The following is a 19,638-nucleotide window of genomic DNA, read 5'->3' on the forward strand; positions in this document are numbered from 1 at the left end:
ATTTAATAAAGAGAGGCTGACTTTCCCTTCCCAGCTCACGCAACATTTGAATGCACGAAAGCCATGACGCGCTACCAAAAGTAGCATCTGTGGAGAGCCGACCCAGGAAAGTAGCGCCTTGAGAGGGAGGCATGATGCATGTTTCATAGGTTGGTAGTGTCTAGCCATCTTGCACCAAAATAGAGGGTAGCAGAAGAACTAGGGAGAAAGAAGAGAAAGAAATAAGCCAAACTAAAGATTCCTTGAGAAGGAATCATTCAACTACAAATATAGGTCAAGAACTTTAAAGAGAGGATCCCAATCCCCTAATATAACACCGAGAGCCAAAGAAACCTAGAAGACATCACTCCGCAACCTTAGTATTTTCCATAACCTCCTTCTGAGTATTCCAGCCATTGTAAACCTTGTTACTAACCTAGGAAACCTAGGTTATCTAGCCTAGAACACTTTGCAACCAGGCCAACTATCTTTCTTATGCTAATCTAATAAACTTCTAACTTCCACTCCATGCCTCACTTGTGCAAGCCATTATTTGTGTAATCATGCTATCTTCAAGTCATTCATTCAACCGAGATATTTCCTAAAATGTGCTAATTCTTTTGAGATATTCCTGGACTTAGTACGAAACCGAACCAAGGGAGACAATAGGACGTTCTCAAAGCTCAAGTCCACTTCGACCTAAAAGTTTCCCAACGCATAGCTTTACCAATGTTCCTATGTCGATCAAATACAAAACACCTCCAATGGCACCTCTCAATTTTGTTAGAAACCATGTCCATGAAGCATTGTTTTCTGAGTCAGCCACGCCAAACCAAACCCCAAATCCGTCAACACCACCCCAAATTCGTCAACATCATTTATCAATTAAAATGAAAGAGAGGAAAAAGGGAACTTGGCAATTGAGATTTGTAAAACTTGATGGGATCTTAGAGAAAGAAGCTCGTCTCCCTGAATCTATCTGTCTTTGAATCAAATTTGTACGCAGAAAAGAAAACGTTTGAAGGATGGTGACGAATTTAGGGTTTGGTTTGATTTTATAGGGTTCCATTTGACTTGCTTCGAATTTGGGCAATCTCACTGTTTATAGTGCAATTCAATTTAACCTTGATGGGGATCTTAGATAAAGAAGCTCGTCTCTCTGAATCTATCTGTCTTTGAATCAAATTTGTCCCCAAAATAGAAAACGTTTGAAGGATGGTGACGAATTTAGGGTTTCATTTGATTTCATAGGGTTTCGTTTGAGTTGCTTTGAATTTGGACAATCGCTCTGTTTGCAGTGCAATTCAGTTTAGGGTTTCAAGTTTGATAAGGGAGCAGTGTTAGATACTAATTCCTTACTAGTATAACCTTAACCTCGCTGCAAGGTAGCTATGGCGGATGAACGGGAGGTGGAAGAAAGAGTGTTTTTGTAAAATACTTTTCTATTACTTTTTCAAATCTAACGGTTACAAGAAAGAGAGTTGGTTTAATACTAGTACCAACATTCCACATGTGTAAGTGCCGCATTGCAAAAAGGACAAAACACTACTACAGAATCCCCACAATAATAGGAAAATTACATATTAAACCCAATTCATTTTGATCCCAAAACTCAATTACTTGTGATTGAGGCAATCACAATATTTCAGTACATAATGCATCCCCCTTGAAAATCAACCTTGTCCTCAAGGTTCAAACATCAAATTCTGGAAACCGAGACTTGAAAGCATCAAAGTCTTCCCAAGAAGCGTCTGCAACATCCTTACCACTCTATTGCACTAGAAGTTGCACATCAGCTGCACTTCCTTTCTTATACATTCTCCTAGCAAGTATTGCTAAAAGAGCTTCATCAGCCAATCCATCTTGTGTCAATTGAGGTAGCACCAAGCATGGGACAATAGAATCTCCCAATTTCTTCTTAAGACAACAAACATGGAACACAAGATGTACTTTGGTTCCATCATGTCTCAGTCCTTCATTTGTCATCTTGGGTCTTCATCATGTTTTGAGCCAAAACTAAGTTACTTTTGAGGACAGATAGTATCTTATCTCTCTCTAACAAGCTTTGTTCAACAATAGCAATATTAGTAGACCCCATTTCATATGGCACTATGTTTGGTGGTGAGTGCCTATAGACCTACTCAAGAAGAGTGAACCTTGCAAAAGTATAATAGGTGGTGTTAAAACACCACTCAGCCCAAGGTAACCATTGCAACCAGTTCTTGGTTTGTCCTCCTACTAAACACTTTAGATAGGTCACTTGTTCATAACCTCACATCATTCTAGGTATGATACCCAGAGCTCATGCATAACTTGGAACCTTGTAGTTTAAACAACTCTTTCCAAAAGGCACTAAGAAATATTGGGCCTTTGTCGCTTACAATCGAGGTTGGCATACCATGTAACTTGAAAACACTATCAATGAAACCATTATCTATTTCTTTTTACAAATTTTTATTTTTATGCTTGGATTTGCATTTTTTTCAGCCTATTACAAACGTGGTATGTGAATTTGGGGATTCTCTCTGAGTTACTCAAACCGTTCTCTATTTTTTTAGACGTTAGAATGATGCACTAACTACATTAATTATATGTGTGGATGATATGGTGGTGATGCGGATAAAGGTGAAACATTTGCTTAAGTATTTTGCGTCTAAATTTAAGATGAAAGAATTAGATGAAATGAAGTATTTTCTTGGGGTTGAAGTTACTAGATCAAAAACATGGCATCTTCTTATCTCAATGAAAGAATGTTCTAAATTTGTTACCATAAACTGAAATGTTGAATTGCAAACCTATTAACTAATACTTCAATTGAACATAATCACAAATTGGAGTTGTACCTTAATCAAGTTTTGAATAGTAAAGAGAGATATCAAATGCTTGTGGACAGATTGGTTTGTTTGTCTCATATCAAATCGCGCGCTTATGCAGCTACTATGGTGAGTCAATTCTTTCATGTAGCTAAACACGTATCTTGTGACCTAAATCTTGATTTATTTGAAGTTTTCTTGATAAAGTACTAGTGTTCAAAGTTTCATCATCACCCAACCATAGCAAGTGGTCCAGTGGTAACGGCGCAGACTGCGGCTCCCCAGTAAACAAAAAAATGTGGAAGGTCCCGAGTTCAATACTACAAGCTAGTGAGTCTACTTAACTGTAGCCACGGGCAAGGTGAAATTTCCCATAGCCTCTCCGGGCCCGGAAGCAGTGGATACCGTGGCTTGCTCAATCAAGAATATTTGGTCTACTCGTGCATATTTAACTTTTGTATATGGTAATCTCGTTACATTGAGAAGATAAACCTAAAAAATAATGGCTGGAACAAGTGTGGAGGCCATGTTTCGAGGTATGAATCATGTGAATTAGTTCAGTTAAAGAATTATTGAGAAGTCTTGGGCTTGAGACTAACAGGGCCATCAACTTATATTATGATACTAAGGTTGCCGTTGCCGTTGCCCATATTTCAGTGTATAACATAATCGTAATAAGTGTGTTGATGTGATCAACATTTTATTAAGGAAAACATAGACGTTGAATTATCGTGATTCCAATTTTATGAAGAATAAAGTTGATGCTCTTACAAAGACAGTCTTGAGTGCTCTACAATTCTCTTGATAAGTTAGGCACGTGTAATATCTTTACACCAACTTCAGAGATAATGTTAGGAATTAACCTATTTTTATAGGTCTTTATTTACTTTTATATTGTAAATGTGATTAATTTTCATGTCTTTTATGTATAGCAATCGTGTAAATTCTATATATATCCAAAGGATACCTAAAACTGAAATTCCCAAATAACTTTTGTTCGGCAAAGACCACATTGGCTCACGGACTATCATCAAGTTGATGCTATTGTTCATTCTTCTACTTAAAAGAATGGCATCTTTGCCAATTAGTATTACGGTCTAGTGTTCTTTATTGGTAAGTGAAAGGTCTTAAGTTTGATTCTGGTCAAAAATGAATTTGAACCATATTATTGCTAGCCCGTAGTGAGGCTAAGCCCACCCCCTCCCCTTAGTGTAGATAATATTGATTGTTCATAAAAAAATAAAAAAATAAAAAAAGAATGGCATCCTTGTTTGATAAGAAAGAAATAGCATTAAAATTTAGCATGTAAAGTAATTACGAAAATCTTGCATTTAGTGTAAAATCTCAGTTTTCCCATGTTTTCTTTCCTACTGATGCACTCAGATTCACTTTCGTCCATTCATGAATAATGTAATGGTTTTTTTTATTTAATTTTCACGTTCCTCATTAAGGAATGGAATGCAATCCAGACACACTGTTAAATGTATTTCTTTATCTAAGTTTCCCTGATTAGGCTATCAGCAGCCTATGTTTTTGAAATTTTGTGTCTGCCCTAGGCCTGGCAATTACTGACACGACCCGATAACCCGACACGACACGACTCAAAATTAACAGGTGTTTGAGTCGACACGATAACGAATCGGGTATTATCGGGTAACCCGATAAGCACCTGTTAAGATAACGGGTTGGGTCGGGTATACACGTGGGTAACACGATACACGATAAGCAGAATATTAATTTAATAATTTTATAACCCTAAAAAATACTATAATAATTATATATAATAATTTAACAATTTTATACCCCTAAAAAGTTTAAAACTATAATTATATATATATATATATATATTAAATTAACTATAATAATTATATATACTATAATAATTATACCCCCAAAATATTAACTATAATAACTATATATATATATATATATATATTAAATTTTAAATTAAATTTTATACCCCTAAAAAAACTATAATAATTATAAGTACAAAATAAATAGATTTAAATCTACATAATAAATATATATATATACACACACCATTGAACTTGATGGGATACACGAAACTAATTTCAACGATCAAACCGTCAAACTTGTTTGTATATGCTTCGAGATCGCATATGCCAAAAATCACAAAAAACAAACATTCAGAGATCAAGTAATGAGGCAAAACATTTTGACGGTGATAAAACAAAAAATCACGATTTAACGGTTATTTTAACTTCGATTTTGATGATTTTTTACAAGTACACTTTTTGACTCTATACGAATACAATGAATGAATTCGATCGTCAATTTAAAATATTTACACATGTGGATACCACAAAATCTTATGTTATACTTAATGAAAGTATAAATAAACTCTAAGTGTTAGTGAATCTATCGTTTTGATGGAATACGAATTCTATGAAACTAATTTCAACGATCCAACCATCAATCTTGTTTGTATATGCTTCGAGATCGCATACGCCAAAAATCACAAAAAACAAACATTCAGAGATCAAGTAATGAGACAAAACTTTTCGACGGTTATAAAACAAAAAATCACGATTTAACGGTTATTTTAACTTCGATTTTGATAATTTTTTACAACTACACTTGTTGACCCTATACGAATACAATGAATGAATTCGATCATCAATTTAAAATATTTACACAAGTGGATACCACAAAATCTTATGTTATACTTAATGAAAGTATAAATAAACTCTAAGTGTTAGTGAATCTATCGTTTTGATGGGATACGAATTCTATGAAACTAATTTCAACAATCCAACCGTCAATCTTGTTTGTATATGCTTCGAGATCGCATATGCCAAAAATCACAAAAAAATAAACATTCAGAGATCAAGTAATGAGACAAAACTTTTCGACGGTTATAAAACAAAAAATCACGATTTAACGGTTATTTTAACTTCGATTTTGATGATTTTTTACAAGTACACTTGTTGACCCTATACGAATACAATGAATACATTCGATCGTCAATTTAAAATATTTACATAAGTGGATACCACAAAATCTTATGTTATACTTAATGAAAGTATAAATAAACTCTAAGTGTTAGTGAATCTATCGTTTTGATGGGATACAAATTCTATGAAACTAATTTCAACGATCCAACCGTCAAACTTGTTTGTATATGCTTCGAGATCGCATACGCAAAAAATCACAAAAAACAAACATTCAGAGATCAAGTAATGAGACAAAACGTTTCGACGGTTATAAAACAAAAAATCACGATTTAACGGTTATTTTAACTTCGATTTTGATGATTTTTTACAACTACACTTGTTGACCCTATACGAATACAATGAATGAATTCGATCGTCAATTTAAAATATTTACACAAGTGAATACCACAAAATCTTATGTTATACTTAATGAAAGTATAAATAAACTCTAAGTATCTATCGTTTGGATGAGATAGGAATTCTATGAAACTAATTTCAATGATCTAACCGTCAATCTTGTTTGTATATGTTTTGAGATCGCATATGCCAAAAATCACAAAAAACAAACATTCAGAGATCAAGTAATGAGACAAAAAATTTTAACGGTTATAAAACAAAAAATCACGATTTAACGGTTATTTTAACTCCGATTTTGATAATTTTTTACAACTAAACTTGTTGACCCTATACGAATACAATGAATGAATTCGATCGTCAATTTAAAATATTTACACAAGTGGATACCACAAAATCTTATTTTATACTTAATGAAAGTATAAATAAACTCTAAGTGTTAGTGAATCTATCGTTTTGATGGGATACAAATTCTATGAAACTAATTTCAACGATCAAACCGTCAAACTTGTTTGTATATGCTTTGAGATCGCATACGCCAAAAATCACAAAAAACAAACATTCAGAGATCAAGTAATGAGACAAAACTTTGCGACGGTTATAAAACAAAAATCACGATTTAACGGTTATTTTAACTTCGATTTTGATAATTTTTTACAACTACACTTGTTGACCCTATACGAATACAATGAATGAATTCGATTGTCAATTTAAAATATTTACACAAGTGGATACCACAAAATCTTATGTTTTACTTAATGAAAGTATAAATAAACTGTAAGTGTTAGTGAATCTATCGTTTTGATGGGATACGAATTCTATGAAACTAATTTCAACGATCCAACCGTCAAACTTGTTTGTATATGCTTCGAGATCGCATACGCCAAAAATCACAAAAAACAAACATTCAGAGATCAAGTAATGAGACAAAACTTTTCGACGGTTATAAAACAAAAAATCACGATTTAACGGTTTTTTTAACTCCGATTTTGATGATTTTTTACAACCACACTTGTTGACCCTATACGAATACAATGAATGAATTCGATCGTCAATTTAAAATATTTACACAAGTGGATACCACAAAATCTTATGTTATACTTAATGAAAGTATAAATAAAGTCTAAGTATCTATGGTTTGGATGAGATACAAATTCTATGAAACTAATTTCAATGATCCAACCGTCAATCTTGTTTGTATAATTTGAATGGTTTTTAATGTTTGGTTTTTCTATACTTAGTTTATGCGGAATAGAGTTCTGACGTAGAAAACCTTACCGAAAACATCATCAACAGAACTCTTGAAGGCAATAGATCAAGCCAAAGTTCCAATACAATTTCCCCATGATGATCGATGAAAATTGAGGATTTTGTAAAAGAAATAACATTCAAACTTTGAGTTCTATTGACAAGGTTTAAACTTTTGAGAAAGGCTTCACAACCTTGAAAACAAAAACTCTTTCATTTTGCATATCCTTGCACATTTAATATTTTGTAATAGACTAGTGTATGGATGTTTTTTTATTAGGCTCTTATTTTCGAGTGTAGATGTAGTACTTAAATGACAAATATGTTTTAATGTTTTGAAGTAATATTTATGTGGTAATGTGTGGTATGTGCAAATTTAAGAAAAAAATATATTTTTCTTAACGGGTCATAATGGGTCATAACGGGTCGGGTCACTTTACCCGTTGGGTAAAGTGACCCGACCTGTTAAGGACCCGTTAAGATAACAGGTGTGACACGACACGACCCGTTAAGATAACAGGTGTTACACGAAAACGACACGAACACGACAGACACGACCCGTTTGCCAGGCCTAGTCTGCCCCCAAATCTAAAAAATTAAAATCCAAAAAAAAAAAAAAAAAAAACTGAGCTGTTGTTTCTTTATATATATAAAATAGTTCGAATCTGGATGCCATTTACACCTTGCATATTTCAAAAATTAATGCAGCATTATTGCACCCAAAAGCCAACACAAACCCAATTTAAAAAGGTACCCAAACCCACCTTTAATTTGTTTAAAACCCCATAAAGACAGCTTCCCACCATGTTTAGGACACATGGGGGTACTTGCATAAGCAATGAGCTGGCTAAGCAAGTACTAATAAGATTATAATTTAAGGCCTTAAAGGTGCTCTATGCGGTATGCCCTTTCTTCTCCTTTTCCTTGCATCTGAATGAGGTGGTGGAGTTGGAGTTGGAGTGCTTTGGTACATTTCTTGTTGCATTCCTTCACGCAATTGATCTTCTAATAATTCTTCTGATGGTAACCTTCTTTGTTTACCTTCCTTTCTTCCCTCCTCTTCTTCTTTCTTTGCGCTCAAGATATAGCTGGCTTCCCCCTTCTTCTTTAGTCCCTCAAGCTAATGTCAAAATCAAGAATATATATATATGGATTAATTGTTAAGTCAACATCATCAACCGAATTGGAACAAAAAAAAATATATACCAACATTGTTATTATATTCGATAACATAAACAAACTCTTGCAGTCGAGTGTTGAACACTCAGGACCACCTCCGACAAAGTAAAGACTAATCGCAACTATATCAAATTGTCATCGGCAAAGGCCTACATTGTTATTCTCGTGCACATTTCGGTCACAATGACATCTAGCTAAGAGACAGGTAAGAATGCAATGTCTTAGTTGATTATATATATGGAAGTTTTGTAATATTTAATGGGGAAAAGAAAAAGAAGAATAAAAATCTAACCTTGCATCCCAATGAACAAAAACGAACAGGATCCCAGAGACATCTCGCACATATTTCACAGATATGTGAGCCCCCCTTAACGGCTGTTTTAGGCTGAGGCCTCTGGTTAAGAAACAACACTCTCGCACTGTTTATCACATAAGTCTGAACTCCGCTGATGTCTAACACCTTCTGAATCTCAGACACCCTCACAACATCGTGATACGACGACCGTCTGATCTGCATTACGATTTTCACACCCCCACAAAAAGAATAAAAAATTTCGTTTATACACAATTGAAAATTAAAAAAACAAAAAACTGAACTGAAATTTGTATATGCCTAATTACCTGAATTACTTGGTGATCTTTGTGTCTTGATGATTTACAATAAGAGCAGAATGCGCCATTGTTGCAATCTAAGCAGTACATGTTGCATTCGCCTCTCGGACCATCTTTGTGCCACCGGCAGATGGAGAAGAAGGCCGTCGACAACAATGATTCAAGCCACGAAGGTACCAACATTGCCTGCTCGGATGCCAAGAAAAAAACGATGGGGTAAGCCAAAAAGATAATGAAGACAATAATGCTAGATAGGATCCAGCTCTCGTTTCCTCGTAAACGTTACAAACAAGAGAGAGAGAGAGAGAGAGAGAGAGAGAGAGAGAGAGAGAGAGAGAGAGAGAGAGCAGGAGGGCTTAAAATCTTCTGAAAGAGTAACATACGATTTATCAGCAGAAGAATGTGAATTATATGAAAAGGACAAAACATTACAGCATACCATTGTTAAATGTGGGTGGGGAGATAAACGCTAGGGTGGGCACAGAAAAGGACAAGGTTTTTCTGTAACGGACGGTTGTGATAAGAGGGTGGATGGGCGGGTTGGAGCTAGGGGGAGGGGTTAGGACCGTTGGATTGGGAGAGAAGGGTTTGTGTTAATTGGGAGTTACGAAACTTTTGATTCGTCTCTGAGCAGCGTTGCGTCTTTTTGTAGAAGCACAGAGAGAGTCAGGGAAGCCGAAGTTTGGGCGGGGAAGCCTTTCCGATATATGAAAGGAGAAGTACGAACTACGACAGAAGAACATGTATTCCACGTGCAATTAGGGATCCCAGTGACTTTAGGTTTGCCAAATAAACTAAGTTTGCTGTACGTCTAGGTAATTTATTTATTTTTTTTTCAAGTGCTTTTTTTTTTTTTTTTTACCATGTGATGTGCTACGTCATATTGTAAACGGATTATTTGTCATGGAGGAATTTTTTCCATACCTAGAATATAATTTGATTTGGTTCAGGAGAATACTCGTGGCCCCAGGCAGGGCCAGCCCTGAGGGTAGCTCGAGTAGGCGCCCGCCTGGGGGCCCCCAAATTTTTTATTTTTTTTTTATATATATAGAGGGAAATGTTATTGATACTCCAAAAATCACATCCTACATTCTTCACAAGTGTATTTTTCTTTCCAAATATAGAAAGTTTGGAATGTAGAATAAGAATTTTGGAGTGTTAATCATAATTTTCTATATATATTTATATATTTAAATTTGCAGTTTGAGTAAAATATCTAAATATGAAATTATAAATATTTTTTTGGAACTTGCCGTGCAGCGTTTTGGGTTGGGGGGGGCCTAAATTTTTTTTTTTTAAATATGTGTGTATATATATAATATATATAAATATATCTTTAGAGTTTGAATTTAATAAAATATTTAAATATAAAATCATATAATTGTCTTGAAACTTGGCGTACAAAGTAGACCTGGCATTCGTGTCGTATTTTCCGTGTTCGTGTCATACCCGATATCTTAACGGGTCGTGTCGTGTAACACCCGTTAAAATAAACAGGTAAAATGACCCGACCCGATAATATTAACAAGTAATTTGACCCGACCCGTTACCTGTTAAGGAAAATATATTGTAAACCAATAAATAATCAAATGAAAAACATAATATTAAATAAGCATATACATACCATATTGTCACATCCAAAACATAAAAACGCAATTTTCTTTTAAGTATATTTTCACTTACCTAAAGTCTTTAATAGTTTTTTAATTAATGTAGAAGTGTAAAAAAATATAGAAAAAATATATAAACGCTCGTAATGACAAGCTTTACAACTTTCATGAAGAGCTTAACTTCGAAATTCGCCACTATAATCATATAAATCATAGATCAAAATTTAACCGTTGATTGTTGTTTACATTTACGTTTCATTGTTCTCATCAAATTTTGTTTTTTCAGATTTTGTTTTTTTGAAAACTTGATCTATTAGAGGATGGAGGAAGATGAATGGTTTGGATTGTTGATATTATATTCAAAGTTTTACGGTTAGTGAAAATATTGCTTGATGTTTATAAAGTTTTTACAAACTATATGACATCGACTCATATTTCAGTTAACCGTAAATATCGAAACGTGATATCAAAAATCTGAACTGTTCATCTTCTTACATCCGCCAGATGATCATGTTTTCAAAAATGAAATTCAGTAAGAAGAATAAAGCGTAAATGGCAATCGACCGTTAAATATAAATTTAAGGTTTATGAATTATAGTGTTGGATTTCGAAGCTGACATCTTCATGAAAGTTGTAAAGTTTGTCACTATGAGTGATTGTATATTTTTTTTTACATTTTGTACACTTCTACAATAATTATTATTAATTTTATTAATTTTGCCCTCAAATAAAAAACATTATTCACGAAGGTTTGGATGATTTTAAAAATCTAAACGATAATGCAAGTGTAACCATTATCTACTCGTGGAGGAATAATGATGAATCACGAGTGTTTATATATTCTTTCACATTTTTCATATGTGTATGTATGTCTTCTTAGTTCTTGCCTATATAAATACTATATTAGTTTATTTTAATTTTGGACAACAACATGTTAAGTAAAATTTATCCTAATAATGATAATAAGGAGCTCTCACAATAAAAATAAATAATGACAAAAACTTTTTTTAAAAACTTATATAGAATAATAATACAAAACTATATATTTAATATAGAATATATTGTGTATATTAATATGACTATTGTATTTTATAATAAATCTTTTAGTAATTAAACTTTAAAATTATCAAAATAAATTTTTTCTTAACGGGTCGAAACGGGTTACCCACGTGTTACCGGCGTGTATACCCGTTAAGAACCCGTTATTAACGGGTTCTTAACGGGTCACCCAATAATGACCCGATAACTTATCGTGTTGACCCGAAACCCGTTATTTTCGTTTTGTTTTCGTATCGTGTCACTGTGTCGTGTTAGAAACTGCCAGGTCTAGTACAAAGTGTCTTGGGTGGGGTGAAACTTCAGCAACAATTCAACTTTTTTTTTTTTTGGAATTTAACGCACAGCATACTGGTAGCAAGTCTGCGCCTACGAATCGGTTCTTTCCCACTCCACTTACAGAGGTCAGGTACCCGATCAATGCTTCTCTTCTCTTCTACTTCTTTTTCTATAATTTAATTTGTGACTTGTAGTGTTGTGCTTGTAAATATAATTAGGATTTTCAATTCTAGGGTTTATGATTTATTTATTTTAATGCGTATTGTTTATGCGAAATTAGAGTATTCACTTGTCAAGTGTCTATATTGCAGTTATAAAATTCGAACTTATGGATGCACTTAAAAAAAAAGGTTAAATCCCTTCAAGAAGATAAATGGATTATGGGTGCACTTAACAATGTTGGTTACTTTTGCTTCCTAACTAGTTTTGGTTCAAGATAATTCAAAGTTTCGATGTTGAATTTTGTTAACCATACCAGTTACAGTTGCCTCTGCAAAAAGAAGTTTCTCAAAATTAAAGTTAATCAAATCGTATCTTCGATCAACTATGTCACAAGAAAGATTGAATGGGTTAGCTATTTTGTCAATTGAAAAAGAATTGGTTGAAAAATTAGATTATGTAAACTTAATTAATACATTTGCGTCTAAAAACGCGAGATGTGTAATATTTAAGTAATGTTTGCATATCTTTCATCTTTGAATATGAATTCTAATGATTTTTTATGTAGAAATGAATTTTTTCATGTATTTAGCAAACCTTTTGACACACCCCGATCCAGAGGATCCAGGCGTGCTGGCCGTCACGTGAGCGTGACGTAACCATAAGTGCGACACGGAAGCGAAACAACAGCATACATAAGAAGGAATTCAAACCAACTCTAGCAGAACAACCTACTAGAATGACAGGACGAGATAAGATAAACACATAAATTCAGAGCATAGGTTTAAGTGCAATCAAGTAGGACAAAAATAAAAGTACATCACCCTCAGGTGAGTCCTACATGTCAAGTATCTGTCAGAATGCCGGAAAAAGACCTCGAGAGCCACCAATTGCTAACTAGAACCTGGAGGGGCGCAAAACAAAATGAGTAGGTCAGTAAAATCAAATAGTTTTCCAAAACAGTTCATTAAAAACAATTCTAACCCCTCACCGTAAAAACCTGTATACTTTCCCAGAAAATAGTATATATACATATATATATACGCAACATCAAACTCAACTCAATTTCATCAACATAATATCTCAATAATGACATGCCATGCCCAAAATATGATCAGAATACATCAATATCAATCAGGTGAATGATAAATCAACCGGAGACCCTACAATGGTCCTGTACGGCTGATTCTAAAGCTCAACATCCAATCCAACCGGAGTCACCTCGGTGACCTGTACGGTTCAACTCTGCACGTCACTCGGAACTACATATAGTAGTCTGTACGATGACAGGTGTATAAATACGCTCTAGTGCTTCTCTCATCAATCATCAGCGCGCATAACTAAGGTCACCCACTAGTCGGAATCACATCTAGTGATCTGTACGACTAGCATGTCGAAACCCTCACATGGTCTGTACGACATCCACCTACTTGGATCCAAGACAAGCGTGCGGTGTGGTGAATAACAATATAAGCACTATCACCTAGGTGCAGGTCATGAGCTTTCAATGCAATCCATGATAAATAACTCAGCTGAAAATAAATAAACTCACCTGAGCGTCCACCGCGTCATTTCACATATATATATGTTAATTATCAAACTAAATATCTTAACAGTTTCATGCATGGCAAATAGATTCATAATTTTCACATAAACGGATTTTCTAGGAAAAACAGTTGTATATAGGTAAATACGAAATCAAAACTGCCCACTCACTGATAAGTCGAGGGGTCGTAACCCCCGTGGCGTCCCTGGATGCGCTCGTCCTCGGGATACGTGTCACCTATATGCGAAACAACTATAAAAACGTTAATTTTAAACACATCACCAATAATTCGAAATAACTTCTCATACGATGCTCAAATTGGGTATATGAATATACCACATCAACCTACTCGACGTCATGGACGTCGCAAATTTTTAGAAAATTTTTTGGAGGTCCCACGCGCCGTGGGTGGCACTGATCCACGCGCCCCCCACGCGCATCTTCTTCCTCCTTGGCTTGCCGGACTGGTTTTTCCGACGGCCGGTTTCCAGCGAGTTTTGAAACTCTTCGTTCTCCTTCGTTTTTCACCCATTTTCTTCGTATTTTATATCAAAATGAAGCCCCAAACATGTAGAATCACGATAGACTAGTTTAAGGCTCTAAAATCAAGAAATCTCACCGGGAAAATTCTAAGAAATTCGGCCAAACTTGAACCACGTGATCCCGACGTCCAAATCCTTCAAACGAAGTACTCCGAGCCTCCTTGGGACCTCACTAAGCTCACTACAAGCTTAGAATTCCCTGAAAATCAACATTTTACGTTCGCATGAATAGTGACAAAAAATGGATGTTCGGGTTTCACGTGATTCCGAGGGTTTCACTTCCTAAAACTAGGATGAAGATGCATACCTTGGATGCCTCGATCCGTCGAGTTTGGAAGGTGTTTGGGTGTGTCCGTACGTTTGGGTGTGAAGAGAGAGAGGGAGTCGGGACGAGGAGAGAGAGAGAGACACGGGGAAGGGAGGAATAACAGGGAGGTGTATGTGTGTGGTCTAAGATCAAATCCACACCATCCATTTACGTCCCCGAAATTCCCATAACCAATTAAACCACTTAATACCCATAGAATAACCTCGGGTACATCTCTCTCATTCGATCTTCTGTCTCCCAGGTAGCTTCTTCCACGGAATGGTTCCTCCACAACACCTTCACCAAACTCACCGTCTTGTTCCTTAGAACCTTATCTTTCCAATCCAATATCGTGACTGGTTCGTCATCATATGTCAAATCCGGATTAATCTCTAACGGTTGAGGAGGGATCACATGAGAAGGATCAGAAATATAATGTTGAAGCATAGAGACGTGGAACACATTATGGACCTTAGATAACTCCGGGGGCAACTCCAACCGGTAGGCAACTTCACCAACTCTTTCAGTGATCACATAAGGTCCAATATATCTCGGACTTAGCTTCCCTCTTTTTCCAAATCGTACCACGCCTCTCCAAGGTGACAATTTCAAAAACACCCAATCGCCCACATTACACACTCGATCAGTGGCATGTCGATCAGCTAAACTCTTCTGTCGATCCTGGGCTGCTTTCAGGTTAGACTTAATCACCTGAACATTTTGAGTAGTCTCATCTACAATCTCTGGGCCTTCTAACACCCTTTCACCAACCTCAGACCAACATAATGGCGTTCGACACGCCCTACCATAAAGTGCCTCGAATGGTGACATACCAATGCTCGAGTGAAAACTGTTGTTGTAAGCAAACTCCATTAAGTCCAGACGATCATGCCAGGAATCACCAAATTGTAATACTGAAGATCTCAACATATCCTCCAACGTCTGAATAGTCCTCTCTGATTGCCCATCAGTTTGAGGATGATAAGCTGTGCTATAAAGCAATTGCATACCAATAGCTTCCTGAAAATCCACCCAGAATTTAGAAGTAAATCTTGGGTCTCGATCAGAAATAATGTTCACCGGAACTCCATGATACTTCACAATCTTCGTAATGAACAATTTAGCCAATTTATTCAGAGGATACTTTTCCCTTACTGGAATGAAATGCGCTGACTTGGTAAGTCGATCCACAATCACCCAAATACCATCGAATCCATTTCGTGTACGAGGAAGTTTATACACGAAATCCATGGTTATATTTTCCCATTTCCACTGGGGAACGGGAAGTGGCTGCATTCGCCCAAATGGCTTCTTCCTTTCTGCTTTAACTTGCTGGCAAATAATACATCTACTCACATAATCTGCAATTTCCCTTTTCATACCCGGCCAATAATAAAATGGTCGAATGGTATGATACATTTTAGTTCCTCCCGGGTGCATCGCATAAGCTGAACAATGCGCTTCATCCAAAATTTCCTTCTTTAATTCTTCATCATTCGGAACATACATTCTATTTTCCTGCATAAGCATACCATCTGATTCCTGAATTCTGAGGTCTTTCTTTTTCCCTTCACTTCTTAATTGAACCATTTCCTGAATTTCCTCATCCACCATCTGAGCTTCGAGTATGCGATCAATCAAAACTGGCCTGACTTGAAAACTAGCAAGAAAGGCTCCACTTCGATCTTCCAACTCCAACCTTACTCCAGTTGCCCTTAGCTCAGCAAGAAGAGGAACACGGTTCATATAAGGCATTGAGTCTACCTTGAGGTTTCCTACTCAGTGCATCAGCTACCACATTAGCACGACCCGGATGATACTCAATAGTATAATCGTAATCACTTAGCAATTCCATCCACCTTCGCTGACGAAGATTAAGATCATGCTGAGTAAACAAATATTGAAGACTCTTGTGATCAGTGAAGATCTTACACTTCTCACCATATAAATAATGCCTCCAAATCTTCAAAGCGAAGACAATAGCTGCCAACTCAAGATCGTGAGTAGGATAATTCCTTTCATGATTTTTCAGCTGCCGAGAAGCATAGGCAATCACTCTATTATGCTGCATCAAAACACATCCCAAACCATTCAACGAAGCATCACTATAAATCTCAAAATTACCGCTATCATCAGGAAGTACCAATACTGGGGCATGAGTGAGGCAATATTTCAATTGCTGGAAACTCCGCTCACAATTCTCATCCCACTCGAATTTAACATCCTTCCTGGTCAACTTCGTTAACGGCAAAGCAATTATAGAGAAATCCTGAACAAACCGTCGATAATAACCTGCTAAACCAAGAAAACTTCGTACCTCAGTGACGGTTCGAGGTTGCTCCCAATTCTCCACTGCCGCTATCTTTTGAGGATCAACTTGGATTCCTTGAGCCGATACAACATGCCCCAAAAATGCCACTTCAGTCAACCAAAATTGACATTTACTGAACTTAGCATACAACTGATGCTCCCTCAATTTCTTTAATACCAAGTTCAGATGTCGAATATGATCTGCTTTAGATTTAGAATATACCAGAATATCATCAATAAAAACAATAACAAATTTATCAAGATATTGCTGGAATACCTCATTCATCAACCTCATGAAAGTTGCAGGTGCATTAGTCAACCCAAATGGCATAACCCGAAATTCATAATGTCCGTAACGGGTTCGGAAAGCCGTCTTGGGTACATCTTCCTCTTTAATTTTCAACTGATAATAACTGGATCTCAAATCAATCTTAGAAAATACACACGCACCTTTCAGTTGATCAAACAAATCATCAATGCGAGGCAATGGATAACGGTTTTTAATCGTTACCTGATTCAATTGCCTATAGTCAATACATAATCTCAGAGTTCCATCTTTCTTCCTCACAAATAATACTGGAGCACCCCAAGGTGACGAACTAGGTTGAATGAAACCTTTATCAAGTAATTCTTGCAACTGGATTTTCAATTCTCTCAACTCAGTAGGAGCCATTCTATAAGGAGTTAGAGATATAGGGTCAGTACCTGGAAGCAAATCAATAGAGAATTCCACCTCTCTGTCTGGCGGCAGCCCCGACAAATCATCAGGAAATACATCAGGGTAATGCCTGACCACACCAACTTCCTCTATACTGGTAGGAACAACATCATTTAATACCACATGTGCCAAATATCCCTGACAACCCTTCGATAATAATTTCCTTGCTCTTATGGCAGAAATTACACCATATCTCACCCCACCTCTTTCGCCCACAAAAGTAACCTCGGGTAGTCCAGGGCGATAAAAAGTAACTGATTTACCATAACAATCTATATGGGCACGATTGTAATGCAACCAATCAGCTCCTAGGATCACATCAAAATCCACAATATCTAACGGAATAAGATCAGCTGGCATAACTATGCCCTCTACCATCACTGGACACCCAAGATACACACTATCAACATAACATTTATCTCCCCTAGGCATGGCAAACTCTAAATCAAATCCGAGAGGTGAAGGGTGAGGTTGAGTCATTTGAGCAAACGTATGAGAAATCACAGAGTGCGTAGCACCACAATCAATCAAAACCTTAGCAAAATGACCAAGAACATTTAACGTACCCATGATCAAGTCGGGATGGTTCTGAGCCTCTTGCAATGAAATATGATTAACTAGCCCCTGAGCTTGCTGTCGTCCACCACGACCTCTACTGCCTTGATTACCTCGCCCCTGGGGAGCACGTCCCTGGCCTAACTGACTAGGCTGCCTCGATGATCCTGCACCACCAGTAGCAACTTCCCCCTGACGAGGCTGACCTCCCTGATGCCACTGAGATCCACCAGCTGGCATAGACGAATAAGAAGAATAACCCCCAAAGTCCTGAGAATACCCTGTCTGAGAATAAGGCTCCTGGGGATACTGATAAGGTCCGGGAGCATACGGAGCAGCATCCCCCTGGTAGTGGTAGGCACCACCATGACTCGACTGGCCATAACCGCCTGATCCAAAGCTCTGCTGAATTGGCGCTGGAGGTGGCATAGTGGTCTGCTGCGGTCTCTACTGACCCTGGGGACACTGAGAAGCCCGATGTCCCATTTGCCCACAAGTAAAACAAGCACCACTACCTCTCCTACACTCACCATGATGACGGAACTTACAACGGCGACACCATGGAGCGCCAGAACCACCAGCACCACCAGAATCCATCTGCCTCTGAAATCTAGGCCCACCAGAAAATCTACCACCACCTCTCATCGGGCCAGTAACACTAAATCCACCACTAGAAGAACTCGAACTTGCTCCACTCTTCTTAAAATTCTGAGTCTTGCGAGGTCCCGGAATAGTAATACCCTTACCTTTATCATCCTTTTTTTGACCGTCATTCTTGTCATCGTCATCCTCACTCTCACTGGGCAGATTATCGGAGTCCTCCATCCTAACCAAAATCTCGAAAAACTCATGGTAATCGGCGCAGGGAAGTGCACTGGCAAAAGTACGCCACTTCTTCTTAGATCCCAACTTGAAACGTCGAAGCATCTCTCCCTGATTACCAGCTGTATCAGGGTCATAACGAGACAAATCAGTAAACTTTTTGTAGTACTCATGAGCTGTCATATTCTTCTGATTCAATCGAGTGAATTCCTGTTTCTTGCGATCGATATACTCTGGGGGGACAAATCTTTTCTTGAAATTATCTTTAAATACTTCCCAATCAGATGCCATAGCTGGGGACATAAACTGCGTCTGATTCCTCCACCAACCTGCCGGCTCTCGACCCAAAAACCAGGTAGTGGTCTCAACCCACCTATCAGTCGAAAAATTCCCCTGACTTTTCATCACCTGAAACGTCTTTTCAATATGATCTAGCCATTTCTCTGCCCCCTCGTGACCTTCATCACCCATAAAGCGATCCAATTTCAAATTATACATGGTCTCCAAAGGTGTCCTCTGAGGTGGGGGAGGAGGACGAATCACATTTTGAAAAGCCTGAGCCATTGCTTCCCCTAACTGAACGATATCAGGAAAA

At 37.0% G+C, this 19,638-nt stretch overlaps 2 protein-coding genes and 1 long non-coding RNA gene across 4 annotated transcripts; 1 reads left to right on the top strand and 2 right to left on the bottom strand.

The window, feature by feature from the left end:
- Positions 1-7,076: 7,076 nt before the first annotated feature.
- LOC126588611 (uncharacterized) lies at positions 7,077-7,692 on the top strand. The gene is made up of 2 exons (XR_007611533.1): positions 7,077-7,194; positions 7,629-7,692. It is a non-coding gene; the product is annotated as an uncharacterized LOC126588611 (long non-coding RNA).
- Positions 7,693-7,965: 273 nt separating this feature from the next.
- LOC126588610 (protein RGF1 INDUCIBLE TRANSCRIPTION FACTOR 1-like) lies at positions 7,966-9,895 on the bottom strand. Of its 2 annotated transcripts, none has more exons than XM_050253712.1 (4): positions 9,579-9,895; positions 9,149-9,325; positions 8,820-9,038; positions 7,966-8,468 (listed from the first exon to the last, which is right to left on the bottom strand). In XM_050253712.1, the coding sequence occupies exons 1-4, from the start codon at positions 9,579-9,581 to the stop codon at positions 8,223-8,225; spliced, it is 645 nt and encodes a 214-aa protein (XP_050109669.1). In that variant the 5' UTR covers positions 9,582-9,895; the 3' UTR covers positions 7,966-8,222. The 2 variants fall into 2 exon arrangements, with proteins under 2 accessions (XP_050109669.1, XP_050109670.1); XM_050253713.1 differs by lacking the exon at positions 9,579-9,895 and adding an exon at positions 9,523-9,540.
- Positions 9,896-17,755: 7,860 nt separating this feature from the next.
- LOC126590249 (cyclin-dependent kinase C-1-like) lies at positions 17,756-18,650 on the bottom strand. The gene is made up of 2 exons (XM_050255750.1): positions 18,233-18,650; positions 17,756-17,760 (listed from the first exon to the last, which is right to left on the bottom strand). Exons 1-2 carry the CDS (start codon positions 18,648-18,650, stop codon positions 17,756-17,758), a joined length of 423 nt encoding a protein of 140 aa, XP_050111707.1.
- Positions 18,651-19,638: the final 988 nt, after the last annotated feature.

Source organism: Malus sylvestris, chromosome 11, assembly GCF_916048215.2.
Source record: "Malus sylvestris chromosome 11, drMalSylv7.2, whole genome shotgun sequence".
In the NCBI taxonomy this organism is placed as follows: domain Eukaryota; kingdom Viridiplantae; phylum Streptophyta; class Magnoliopsida; order Rosales; family Rosaceae; genus Malus; species Malus sylvestris.

Bases quoted from the DNA above. Each gene is read 5' to 3' on its own strand.
- LOC126588610 (XM_050253712.1), bottom strand. The intron at 9,039-9,148 runs GTAATTAGGCAT...ATCGTAATGCAG, and splicing joins AAGATCACCAAGTAATTCAG to ATCAGACGGTCGTCGTATCA. The intron at 8,469-8,819 runs GTTAGATTTTTA...TTTTGACATTAG, and splicing joins TTTGTTCATTGGGATGCAAG to CTTGAGGGACTAAAGAAGAA.
- LOC126590249 (XM_050255750.1), bottom strand. From the start codon at position 18,650: ATGCCACCTCCAGCGCCAATTCAGCAGAGCTTTGGATCAGGCGGTTAT.